Source organism: Stenella coeruleoalba (genome assembly GCF_951394435.1).
Source record: "Stenella coeruleoalba genome assembly, chromosome: 3".
Classification (NCBI taxonomy): domain Eukaryota; kingdom Metazoa; phylum Chordata; class Mammalia; order Artiodactyla; family Delphinidae; genus Stenella; species Stenella coeruleoalba.
The window spans coordinates 109,309,421-109,322,456 of NC_137148.1; the positions used below are offsets into that span (position 1 = coordinate 109,309,421).

At 49.0% G+C, this 13,036-nt stretch overlaps 1 protein-coding gene across 1 annotated transcript in view; it reads left to right on the forward strand.

Annotated features, from left to right (window-relative positions):
• The window catches only part of SLC22A4 (solute carrier family 22 member 4), a 49,340-nt gene that overhangs the window by 15,174 nt on the left and 21,130 nt on the right, over positions 1 to 13,036 (forward strand). The window contains exons 2-4 of the mRNA XM_079916825.1: positions 1,001 to 1,104; positions 2,454 to 2,608; positions 9,864 to 10,035. Of these exons, the coding sequence (XP_079772951.1) occupies positions 1,001 to 1,104; positions 2,454 to 2,608; positions 9,864 to 10,035 (431 nt within the window). The remainder of the gene's footprint in view (positions 1 to 1,000; positions 1,105 to 2,453; positions 2,609 to 9,863; positions 10,036 to 13,036) is intronic.

Here is a 13,036-nt window from a genome sequence, read left to right on the forward strand (position 1 = left end):
CATGGGAGCAGCACCACTGCTGGGTGGGGCTGGGATTGGGTGGGAGGCAGGGGATTTTTCCTATAGTCTGGATCATCTTGCCACACACGGCAACACCGTGACCACAGCCCCAAAATATTTATTGGCACCACCTGCTTGTTTTTTAATTAATGAAAGCTCACTGAACACACTGAATTTTCTGCAGCCTCCCCTTGAGATTTTGCTGAATTGACTTAAGAGCTGGAAACTGAAACTCTGCCTCAAACTCTCATTCTATGCGTTCACAAGCAGGGACCTGCTAGGGCTACCAGAGCCCACGGGCCCTGGGGAGTGGGAGGGACCGCACTTCTGTGAGGGCTGCATGGGAAGGAGGGTAGAGGAGTGCAGAGGGGAGATAAGGAGCACTGCAGAAGGGAGATAAGGAGCACTGGAGAGGGGTGGGAACGCCACTCCTAGCACAGTGGAGCCCCAGATCAGGCCCTAGGTGTGGCCTACGGTCTAAGTGGGCCAGGGAGCACAGGGTTCTCTGGAGGATTCTGTTCAGAAAATATAATCACAGGCCCCTGGGGACCGCGTGCACTTTTCAACAAAGTAGAGGAATCTTTTACAACTGGATCATGTGACCATGCCCTCTACCCTGCCTTGCAGGCATTTCAAACACCTTCCCTCCATGCTGTGATGCCGTCTGAAGCAGAAATGGCATCTTTGCTTCATACTGCTTCACGGCTGAGGGGTCGCCAGTCAAAGCCGTGCCTCAGCTGACTTCTTAATACACGATGTAAGCAGGGCCAGAGGTATCACCCTCCCTTTCGGAAGAGGAGGGTGAGCCTCAGGCAGGACAGTGACTTGCCCCAGTAAATGGTAGCGTCAGGAGTCAGCCCCAGGGCTGCGAGGCCTATGCCCTTTGCATAAAAGTGACAGCCTGGCACAGGGGAGGAGAGCCTGCCTGGCTGCCATGCTATGCCCTTGGAGCTGGGCTGGAGGATCTGAGCTCACACTTCCTTCCCATTTTCCCTGGCAGTGGAGTCTGGTGTGTGAGGATGATTGGAAGACGCCCCTTACTACCTCCCTGTTCTTCGTAGGCGTGCTCCTCGGCTCCTTTGTGTCTGGGCAGCTGTCAGACAGGTAAGGGTACTGGGCGGGAGGAAGGGTGATTGTCAATTCATTGCCTGTCTTGGGGTTGGACTGAATTTAGGGTATTTTCACCCAGAGAAAGGGAGGCCCCTTAGGCCACCAAGTGAGCGATAGGAGGAACCATGATGTCTCCTCTGCCCTCTGCCCTCAGCCCCTTGCGGGGACCCATTGAAAAGTGGAGCCCTTATATCACCAAACCCCTCGAAAATATACACTGCTGCCTCCCCACTGCCTCCCCACCCCACCCCTAGCTCTTGGATGCCTTGTGATCTATCCACAACCAGCCATCAGCCGGAGTCAGGGCCAGACTCTGGGGAGTACCCTTCCCTAACAGTGCACCCACCTCTGCTGTGGGTCAGGCCCCTGGCTGGACACTGGGGCCACAGAGCTGACCCAGGCTGGTTCTGGGCCTCCTGGGGCACACAGTCAGGAGGAGACAGCATCGCAGCTCTGGGAGATGGTGCCCTCACTGGCCCTTGAATGTTCTTGGGTATCAGAGCAGGGAGGTGGGAATGCTCAACGTCAGTGTTGGGGAAGCCTTCCCAGAGGAGTGGCTGTCCCTCCCCCCAGTCATGAAGCCCAGTGGGACCCCAGACCCAACAGACTGAGAACTGAGTTTGGAAGATGAGGTCGGAGACTGTTCTGCTCATACCTGTGTTCCCTTCTAGCCATTGGACACTATCAGAAAGTCAAATTAAGACTTACTAAAAAAAAAAAGACTTAAGCCAACTATAGTGTCATTAATGGACGTTGCTGGAAGCTACACTTTCCATAGAGCAGTGGTTCCCAATTTGGGATGCACAGTAGAGAATATTTTTAAGTCCCAATACCCAAACTGCATCCAATTGTCTACATCCGGACGATAAGCATATTGGAAGGCAGGTGCTGGCACCGGTATTTTTTAAAGCTCTCTTGATTCCGGGCACAGCCAAGGTTGGAAACCACTGACATAGAAGGACTCTTGGTTCTGGATTGACAGAATTCTCATGTTGCTGATGTTAGATGTATCTGCAATCTATACTCTATTCCCGAAAGATGATGGCAGCTTCTACAACTATGACTCATTCTAAAGAGTAGATTTCCACATGGTCCTTGCATAAGCTGCTCTGTGCTTTCGAGATACAGGAGGCTCAGAATCTCAAAAGTTACCTCCTGGGCAGATGGATGCCTGAGGCCTCACCAAGGAAGAACCTGGGAGGGTATGACAGGAAGGAAGCCTGTCACAGCCCTGAGAAAAACAAAGTCTGCAGCAATGCCTGACTCAGAGTTTCCACATGCCCTGATGACAGTGCTGCTGTGAACTTCACGGGCCATGTCTTGTCCTGTGCTGTACTCTACAGGTTTGGCAGAAAGACCATCCTCTTCGCAACCATGGCTGTGCAGACTGGCTTCAGCTTCCTGCAGATTTTTTCCATCAACTGGGAGATGTTCACCATGTTATTTGTCATCGTCGGCATGGGCCAGATCTCCAACTATGTGGTGGCCTTCATACTAGGTAGGAATGGCTTCTGACCTACAGGGCTTCTTGCAACCATCTGAGAGGCCTAGGAAGAGGGGGCCACTGGAGAGGGCACAGGGAGTGCTCTTAGCACAGAAGGAAGCACCTCATCTCATGGGCTGTGCTTCCAAAATGTGATCAGCCTCGGGGATATATGTGCTGGTGGTGGAGGCTCTAGCCACAGGTGCTTTGATGGGTCGCAGGCAAGGCAGGCACGCACAGGGAGCCAGCTCCGTGCTGGGCCCTGAAATGTGACCATGAAGAAGAGCTGCAGCTGGTAAGAACCAGCCAGGTAATAACTGAGACACATTTCAGGAGCATAGGGCTCGGGAGAGGGACAGACGAGGGGATCTTGAGGGAGAGACAGCCTAGGGGTGTCTTTGATCTGAGCTATGAAAGCTTGAGGTTTCTGCCTGGGCTGGGGCTAAAGGGTGTTCCCGGCAGCTGGGCATGGCCCATGGAGGTACTTAGGGTAGTTGGTGTGCCCAGTACACAGGTGGAGGAGGCACGTGCAGACAGGAGTCCAGTGCCAGCCAGCCATCATTGGGCAGATCTGGCCTCACCCCTAAGTCAGAGCCCACCCCCGGAGCATATCAGCTGCATGCAGGACAAGCCTTACTGCTGAGAGCAGTCCTATCTCCTAGCAGCACCCTTGCTTCTGGAATATCAGGCTGCATGAGGGTGACTCACAAGCTAAAGGTCGTGAGGAGGACCCCAGGGCCTTTACTAGCTTTTCCTGGGAGGCAGCAGGGTGAGCTCCGGGCAGGGTGATAAGGGTCATCCGCAGGAGTGAGAGTCCCCAGCAGGCTCTCTGAGCCCACCTGCTCCCTCTGAGCAGGTGAGAGAAAGGGAGATGGGGGCACATCTGGGATAATAGACACCAATTCCCATAATCTCCAGTGTGATCATATTTCCTTGTTGGCTGTCCCAATTGTCACAGCGTAATTACCAATAGTGCCCCTTTAATGTAAGTCTAATGATTCTTCTTGTCTCAAAAGTCTGCATCTAGTAAGATGATTCTGGTCAATTTTGAGATTCTGGATGACTCGTTGGCTTTTGAGATCCTGTGTTCTCTTAGTTGAGGGTGTGTACACCCTGTCACGTTGCCAAGATGGAACTATTCAAATTCCACTCCTTTAATCATTTGTGAAGAGCCCCTCTCCACAGGCCCAGCCTCAGTGTCTGAAGAGGGAGGAGGGGAGGGTATGCTGAAGCCACACGGCCCCCGCAGAAGCACCCTCTTCAGCAGGCCCCAGCAGGATGAGGCCTCTCTCCTCCCTGCAGAGGGAAGGAGGGGAGCAAGATTTTCTTAAAGAGGATCATTTGAGGAGAGGACCCAGAAAGCTTCCAGCCAGTGGTACTGGAAACTTGAGATTGGAGGAATTCAGGACAGAAGTTAATACCTCCTGATGCCTGATGGCCCCAAGGACACGGGGCTCTTGGACACAGCAGAGCCTGTTGTTCTCATGGTTTAAACCCTGCAGATTCCTTGTTCCTTTTGATGACCGCCCTATACCTGGAAAGCCCAATGGGTAGCTTTGCTTGGGCCAGAATATACCAGAGACTAAACAGAGGAATCTGCCTGATGCCAGCAGAGCCCTTTAGGAGGACCTAAAGAGTCACCTGAAATGGAAGGGCACAAGGTCATAGTGAAGCCAGAGAAGCCCTGTCATTGGGATCAGGAGCCAGGCGGCGTCTGTGCCATGCACGGCATCCCCCACGTCCTGCGGAATGGCAGCATTGAGACCTGCCTTTCCAGGGGCAAAGGGTGCTTCTGGAGCCATGGAGCCTCCCCTGTGTGAGTGGATGCAGCCAGGAGAGCCCACCCCAGGCCTCCTGCAAGAAAGTCCCTGCCCAGCTGACCTTGACACTACAACCAACTTCCCTTCCTGCTCCCCATGATGAGACGAGTGAGAAGGCCAAGGGGAAAGTAAGATCTGTAAGATCAGTCAGAACCTAGATGTACAAGCCAGAAATCAGTGGGTGGGACGCTGGGTGTAGCAGGCTCCCCATCAGCCTGGTCCAGGGCTGTGGTAGGGTGCTCTGGGAGCCTCCCTGGCTATAGTGTTACTCTACTGTGCTCTGCAGGAAACTGCTGACTTTTGTGCACTGGTATGAGCCTCTTTATACTGGGTTCTCAGGCCTGAACGTTTCAGAGTGTCGCTGAGAACCAACCTGCCCCCTGGAGCAGGCAGACTCGCTCGTCAGCGCCTGGGGTAGGGTGGGGGGGGCAGACTCGGCGGAGGCTGACTTCTGGCAGTGCAGCAGCGCTCTCTGGTGTTCCGGGACTAGCATAGTCAAATTCTGGGTTTTATTTAACTAAAAGAAACCTAAGCTTAGGATCCGGTCTGCGTTCTGTCTGGGCCTTCCCTTTTGCCCTCTGGCTCTAGGGAAGGGTTGGCAAGAGGCTGTGATGATAATCTCCCGTTTTAGGATTCTTCACATTAATTCAGGAAGCTGAATTACTCCCACTCTCAAAGCAATGCAAAAATGGATCCTCTCCTTGCTCTGCTTTTTAACAATTATAAAGCCCGCCAGAGTCACAGGAGACAAGAAAAAGAAAGGAAGGAACGGTGCTACCTAAAGGAACAGAACGTGGATACACCTGGAAGTGAGGGAGCTGCCAGAATGATGCTTGTTCAGGAGGAAGTGACCACTCAGGACCAAGGACACTGGCCCTACCCACAGTCTAGCTCCCCCCTCACAATCTCCTACTGTTTCCCAGAAATAACGCCTTTGACCTGTCCACAGCCTCTGGGTGAAATGCCAGCGGCATCCTCCTTTATCTCTCATAACCAGCTGCTTGAATTTATTTTGTCTCCTGTCTTGACTGATCCATTAATTCCGTATTTTCCCAGTACTCCTAACATCAACCTCCTCTGCAATATTTGTTCCAGCATGCTGAACTATTTAAAGTTCTGCTTCCTTTGAGGTCTAAATGTATTCTTCCTTTTGATAAGTACATAACTGATGGCATCTTCCTTTATAACATTGGCTACCCGGAAGCTCAGGCTGTATCAACTATGCAGCCTTTATCAGCCACACAGTTTTTTAATGGAGATATCATTTGCATACCATAATGTTAACTCTTTAAAGGTGTATAATTCAGTGGTTATCAGTGTATTCACAAAGTTGTACAATCATCAACTCTACCTAACTCCAGAACATTGTCACCACCTGCCATTAGCAGTCACTCCCCCACACTCCTCTCTCCCCAGGCCCTGGCAACCACTAATCTACTTCCTGTCTGTGTGGATTTGTCAATTCTGGATGTTTCTGATAAACGGAATCATACAATATGTGGCCTTTGTGACTGACTTCCTTCACTTAATGTTTTCAAGGTTGGTCCATGTTGTAGCATGACTCAGTATTCCATTGTATGGAGATGCCACATTTTGTTCATCTCTTCATCAGCTGATGGACAACTGGGTTGTTTCCACTCTCTGACCAAATGTTGCTATCAACATTTGAGTACAAGTTTTTTGTGGATCTGTTTTCAGTTCTCTTGGGTATGTACCTAGGAGTGGACTTGCTGGGTCAGGTGGGAATTTTATGTTTTACCATTTAAGGAACTGCCAGACCGTTTGCCAAAGTGATCCATTCATTACATATTTTTGTTCTTTTCTCCAAGGCATAACTTTTCACCTTTCTTTATATTTTACTTTAACGTTACCATTATTTTATTTTATTCAAATTATAAGCTACCTCAAAACCTTCAAGGGATGAGGTGGGATATAAATACATTAAAAAGATGCTGAAATTTGCTGGCAGCCCTTGTTTGCACTGAACTGTGTGAGGGAAGAACCGGGGGGACCCAGGGAGGAGGAAGGACTCACTCCTGTCTGTCGTCAAGGGGCTCACATCTGGTCGACAGAGGCAGCCATTGCAGTTGTTATAGAGAACGTGGGTCATGGCCTAGGAGTGTTGGGAGGAGCTCCTATAAATTTTCTGGGTATATGCAGAAATAGGAAAGGTTACTTTTAACTAGAATGATTTGTGAAAGTTTGTAGAGGAGAGAGAGGAAGCAAGGGAATATCTGCTGTTTTGATGAGAATTCGGAGTATTTTCCGGGGAGCAAAGAGGGCTTCTGCTGTCTTCCACTGGGTCTCTTGGTCAAAGGCACTGTACTTTCTAACATTCCCCTGACATCTGGCACATGTCAACTGTTTGAGCAGGATGAAAGAATTAATTATTCCTGAGTACCTACCACATGCCAGACACTTGACTAGGCCCTTTACCTACATTATCTCAGGCCTCATAAGAATAGCTCCATGAAGTAGGACTTATCAAAGTCACTCTAGTAGCAAATGAGCATCAAGGAGCCCAGGCTCTGCACATGACTAATGGAGGCCACTCCTATCCTAGGGCCCTTGGGTCCTACCCCATATCCTGGCAACCGCACCACAGTCTTGTTTCTTGAGCTGGAGTCTGCAGACCTCTGTTTGTCATTCATGGAGTGGCAGGTCCTGCCTCCAAGTGAAATGGATCCAGTGGTTCCTGGGCTGACTGCCACAGAAGGGCCCTGATCAACATGGTAGTAAGCCTGGCACTCTCTGAGTCACTCCCTCTTGGAGAAAGTGCTCAGATTCTGGTGGCGGTGACGGGCAGTGGGCAAACACTCCTGGCCAAGACATGCCTCTTTGGCTTAGATGTTAGAGTCTCACTCCCAAGTGGTACTCAGAGGCCCAACCAGACCAAGACCAAGTGGGCTTTGTCCTAGGAGTAAAAACCTAGGCGGTAAAGGAGGCCAGGACAAGGATCCCCAGTCAGCGGAGCCAGAAGTCACCAGTCACCTATCTCACTGCCAGCTGAACACATGGAGTTTCTGGCACCTGCAGGCCGTGAAACGTCTGCAGGAAACAGGACTCCTCTCCCAGTGTCCCTCAGAGGGGGCTGGTTGGCCTCTAGTGAGTTCAAAAACCAGCCCAGGTGGGGAAAACACAAATCCTAACTTCTAAAAGGCAGGTGTGGCCTCACCCATCTCCCACACGTCTCCACTAGGACCTCAGTTGAAGGACTGCTTGACAGGGCCAAGGCTTTGCTCCCAGGTAATTTTTTTTCCTGAACTGTATCCACAGGTCAAACTGATCAGGCTTAAAACCTGGCTGTCCCACTTAGTACATATGTGTGAATTTAGGCAATTTTCTTCAACTCTTTAAGTCTCAGCTGATAATGTATAAAATAGAAGTAATATTAGTTCTTATATAATTGTTGTGAAGATTCAAAGAGATAATATATGTAAACACTCAGTCTGGAACCTGGCTCGAAGTGCCTACTCAAAACACTGCTAGCTATGAAGATGATGATGAAGATGATGATGATGGTGTTCAAGGCAGGGTGATTGTCTGAAAGGTCAGTGAGCAGGAAGTCGTGCTAACAAGGAACTATTCAGGTTTGTGCCATCTGTGTTGCTCCACAGAAAGGCAGAGGGGTAGATTTATGAAGCTTCTGTCCCCCATGGGTACTCTGCAAAGTTAGAACAACTCTGTTGTTCTTAGAGGGGGAGATTATCCAAGAATCCAGTGGTGTAACTTCTCTCTCTTCTCTCATCAGGGTCATGGAAGTGTGAGGGAGCTCCCTTGGTCTCATGAGTCTACAAGATTCTCACTTGGTCCTGGGCACTTTCTCTTTTCCACAGTCACATCCTCTGCTGCTTCACCTCTGGATTTCTGCTTAGGAATAAATCACCCCCTATTCATTCTCATGTCATAATAATCACAGCCGAAGTGTTTAGAAACCATGGCATGGTGAGTCTTCTTATGGAGTGGTAGGAAGGTCATTAATGAGGTAAGAAAAGATCTGGAAACAATAGTCACGATCCTGAAAGAAGTCTGGCCCTATTCCTGGAAGTGAGCTTAGAGGCTGAGAAATGCCCTGGGTGGTTAGGGCTGTTGTCTGCAGTCCAGGTTGTGAGGGGTACACAATCCTGGCCATTTCTATCAGTCTGGCTTTTAGAAATGGCTGTTCAAGAGGGAACCACTGAGGTACATCTTCAGTTATGCTGAGTGAAGAAGAAGAAGAAGAGAGGTGAGGACAGGAACAGGTAGGAGGTGAGAAAGGAAAACCAACAGAAGTAGTAATTTTACTGCTTCTCTGGAATTAGCCCTTAATTCCTTAGCCTGGGTTCAGGGCATCTAAACACGATTGAAAAACTCTCTCTTGAAAGCCAAGCCTGAATGACCTTCGAATGATCTATTTTGTAATTTCTGGGCTGCTTCTCGGTAGTGGTGGGCAGATCTCAAACAAAAGACGGAGCTGTTGCCTTTGGCCAGATCTCCGCCCTGGGGCAGAAGACCAAGAGTGAACTCTGGGTAAAGGGCCTGGAGTTTTGTGACAACAGAAGGAGCTTGTTCTTGGACTCCCTGTCTCAAATCAAGCACTCCAAGGAGCAGGCAACATCTCTGGAAGAAGTGGGGCTGAGCGATCCAGTGTGGTGCTGAGCAGAGCAGGAGCCTTTCCCAGAACAGGGCCGGATGCCAAGTAGTCTTGGACCTTTGTGGTGTTCTGGGAAAGCTCTGTGAGCTCCTTCTGTGTGTGGACAGCTCCAGGGCTGCCGCCTACCAGGCGGGAAGAGCAGCTTCTTCTTGTCTTTCATTGGGCTGTATGGACTGTGACTGCCTGGGGCTGAGCCCTGGGCACAGTGTAGCTGCAGCAGAATTCAGTTCTGGGTGCTGGGGCCCTGCTCTGTGCACCTCCAGAGCCAGCTGGATCCTCTTTATCATTTCTCAGGGCTCAAGGGCGGTTAAGGGTGTCCTAACACAACTCAGTAACCGAACTCTCCACTGTTTCCGAGAGACCCTGTCTGCTTATTTACAGTGGAGAATTGTGGGAAAGGCTGAATGCCCCATAATCCACTCGCCCTCAGAAGAGTCCCCCCACCCCCCCGACCCCGGTCTCCTGGGACACCCTTTCTGCTCCTTACCCTGGGGCTCTTACTTTGGAAATGTGGCATCCTCAGAAGAGGTTACCTCTTAGGGCTGGGAGTGATGTTCCTATGACATGAGGAAGCCTTTAAAAACAAAATCTGTGGCTCCTTTAAAATCTCATGAAAACTCATCCTTCTATGAGGTGGTAAGTCTTGGGTCACGTCCCACCTTCCTCCACCCTGACCGCTCCTGCTCTGGGCCATGAGGCAAACACCTTTTCCCTTTTCTAAGTGGTTATGTTTTAAACTCTAACTGTCAGGTAATGATGTAAAAAGCAAATATTAAAGTGAGTTAAAATGCTAATACTCCTCCCTTGTTTTGAACAGGAACAGAAATTCTTGGCAAGTCAGTTCGTATTATATTCTCTACGTTAGGCGTGTGCACATTTTTTGCAGTTGGCTACATGCTGCTGCCGCTGTTTGCTTACTTCATCAGAGACTGGCGGATGCTTCTGCTGGCGCTGACGGTGCCGGGGGTGCTGTGCTTCCCGCTGTGGTGGTGAGTGTGGCTCCGTCCCAGACAGCCCCCCGCTGCAAGCCAGCAGCCTGGAGCCCAGAGCCTGGGGCTGACCATGGCGTGGGCTTGCTGATCTCACTGGAACGGGCTGGGGCCTCGAAGCCCAGAGACCGTTTGGCTCTTTGGGGTGGGCCTATGTGCTGGGGTTTGATTCCCCACCATCCCACAAAGCACCATTCTCAGGAAACCCGGTCCCCCTGAGGCTCCCCCCCCCCCCCGCCCGCTTATCTGTTACTGGTGGTGATTGTTTGTGGAGATGGTCTGTTGGATTTTGTTATTTTTAACTCTGCCCCCCTGCTCTTCTGACACTTTTCTCTCGCTAGGAAATCTTGTTCTCCTCATGGCTACAACTAATGTAACTTCCTCAAACTTCCCTGTCGCGTGATGATTAGCGTCTGAGATGTCACTGTTTATCTGCTTTGTCTTGAAGGGCGAGAGAACTCCTTCTGTTTAATGAGTTGTTAGAGAAAATGTTCTCTTCTCTCCTCCCACTACCCTTCAACCAAATTTTGGCACGTCAGTGTGGGAATAACAAAGTGTTGAGACACTGGCCCCAGTTTCACCCAGTATGGCTATGGGGAAGATTTTAAGTGAGAGAACAAATTAAGAATGATGGAATAAGGTTGCAGCCATACCCTTTTGGGGGAGGGATTCCCCATTTCTTTGATTTTTCCATATTTAAGCAAAAGGAAAGGGGATTTTTCCCATTATTGGGTCTGGTGGTCTCTCTCTCTCTCTCTCTCTCTCTCTCTATCTATCTATCTCTCTCTCTCTCATTAATTAGTCCTGGTTTGGTTTCATGAGGTCAACATCAAATCTCCCAGCAGTGACTGGTTTTACTGAACTGGTTTATCTCTACCGGCTCACACACAATGAAAGTTTCTCTGATCATTTTTTAGAGCTCAGAGGTTAGACTAGCCCTCGTGGTTGCCCTGTCCTGTGGACACACTGGCTGAGGAAGTTTCCTAGAAGGGCCTTCATCTTGCTGCAACTGTTAGGCAGCTGTAGAGGCTGACAGGTAGTACATCTTGACCTTGTTGGACCAGATGGCTCTTGTTAGACCACTCCAAACTACTGTCCTTTTATGACTTCTAAGACTGCTATGATTTACCAGTGCAGATTCTTGGCATGGGTGTGTATGCGGGAGAGAGAACACTTTTTTTTCTTACTTCCCTAGAATTTGAGAGACAGTGTGTTAGAGGTTAGATACTCTTCCGATGTCCTGACCCAGTCTGAGAGCAGGGCAAGTTTCTGGAATGAGAATCAGCCCAGCTGCAGCAGCATCATCATTAGCATCATCATACCCTCTGTCCCTCTCTCCACAACCCCCCTGCTCACTGCATTTATTTTAAAAGATGTCTTGTCTTGAGTCTCTCAAGACACAAGACAAGATTATTCAAAGGTTAGTTTCTGCCTCTTCCAATGAATGATTTTAGTAATCTGTGTTCTTTGGCTCTAGTTGTCACTTTGGCATAAGAGACCAGTACTTTTAAAATATGTTATAGTCAACTTTATTACGGTATGATTCTACCAGAGAGAGAGAGAGAAAGAGCAAAAATAGAAGGGCCCTGACTGACCGTAAGGGATTAGTAGGGATTTTAGTTTGTGGGGCTTGGATCTTTGCCTCAGAACCAAATATCACAGCAAGGAACAGCTCTGATAGGTCAGCCTCTTGAGTTTCTAGCACAGAAGGTCCATCCCACAAGGAGCTGCCTTACTCTTTCCCCGAGAAGAGTTGTTCCTCTATTGCCCATGGGCTGGTTGGTAAGTGTTCCTAGCTGTGGGCACATTGTACCAGGGACAGGACTGCCCCAGAGAGAGGGCAACCCGGGGCCAGGACAAACATGCTAAGTGCTTGTCCTGAAAGTTTAACAACAGTTTTACCATTTTCCTATAAAAATAAAATAGCTTTCTTTTGAACATCTTGTCCTTGAAGGTGGGACTTCCTGAAGCAATGCCCATCCATCCGGGTGGGCTGGGATGATGTGGGGATTGCTTTGAGCTACTGTGACCTCTGCTGCCTACTTAATATGTATTATAGACTCTCCAGCAACACCCTTCCCCTGTTCAATTTGAATTAAAATCTACCGAGAGGCTATAGTGTACAACCTTATTTGGCCCTCCACTAACTTGAAATGATCAGCTAGACTTAATTCTTTATGCACCAAGAAACCATGGCAATTCAAAAGTAGAGATCGCAGCAATCCTGAGTACAGTGGGCTGAAAATGGAGCCACTGCAGGTGGTTTGGGGATTTTTTATGTCCCAAATTTCCTTTAAAAGGCTTGGCAGTAAGTGATCACAGGTACAAATGGACTATGTGTGTAGTGGGTGGGGAAGGAGCCCATAGGTGCAACATGGGGAAAGCTTTGCAACATCTAGCTGACTAAACGTTAGGAACCTGAGACCGGCGATGGCACTCTGAGCTTGTAGTAAGAAAGGTAGGATATTTCTAAGAACAACCTGGTTGGGGAAAGATACCTCTCAGAAGTAGAAGTGCCCATGCTGTATATAGTGGCTGTGGGGTAAGACCTCTAATTCTTCACTAATACAGTTGCCAGTAGCCACATGCAACAATTTAAATTAAAATTAATTAAAAGTAAATAAAATATAAAATTCGTTTCTTCAGTCACACTAGTCACACCAGCTCAATAACCACATGTGGTTAGCAGTTGCTGTATTGGGTAGCGCAGATACAGAACACCAGTGGAAGTTCTCTTGGACAGCACAGCTCTAATTACTGAAACGGAGTGGCCTAACATCATCACAGTTGCTACAGGGACCAACCAAGGGATATATGCCAAAAAATGCAGACTGGGTTCATTTTTCAACCCATATGCTTGTAGTAGGCTAGGGACAGAAGCTGGGGCTTGGCTATTCGATACGTTGTGTTTTGCTCTGAGATAATTCCTATTGAGGCTTTGGAGGGGCCTATTAATTATAGGAGGACTATATCTGCTACATATAATTTATTTTCTAGGCTA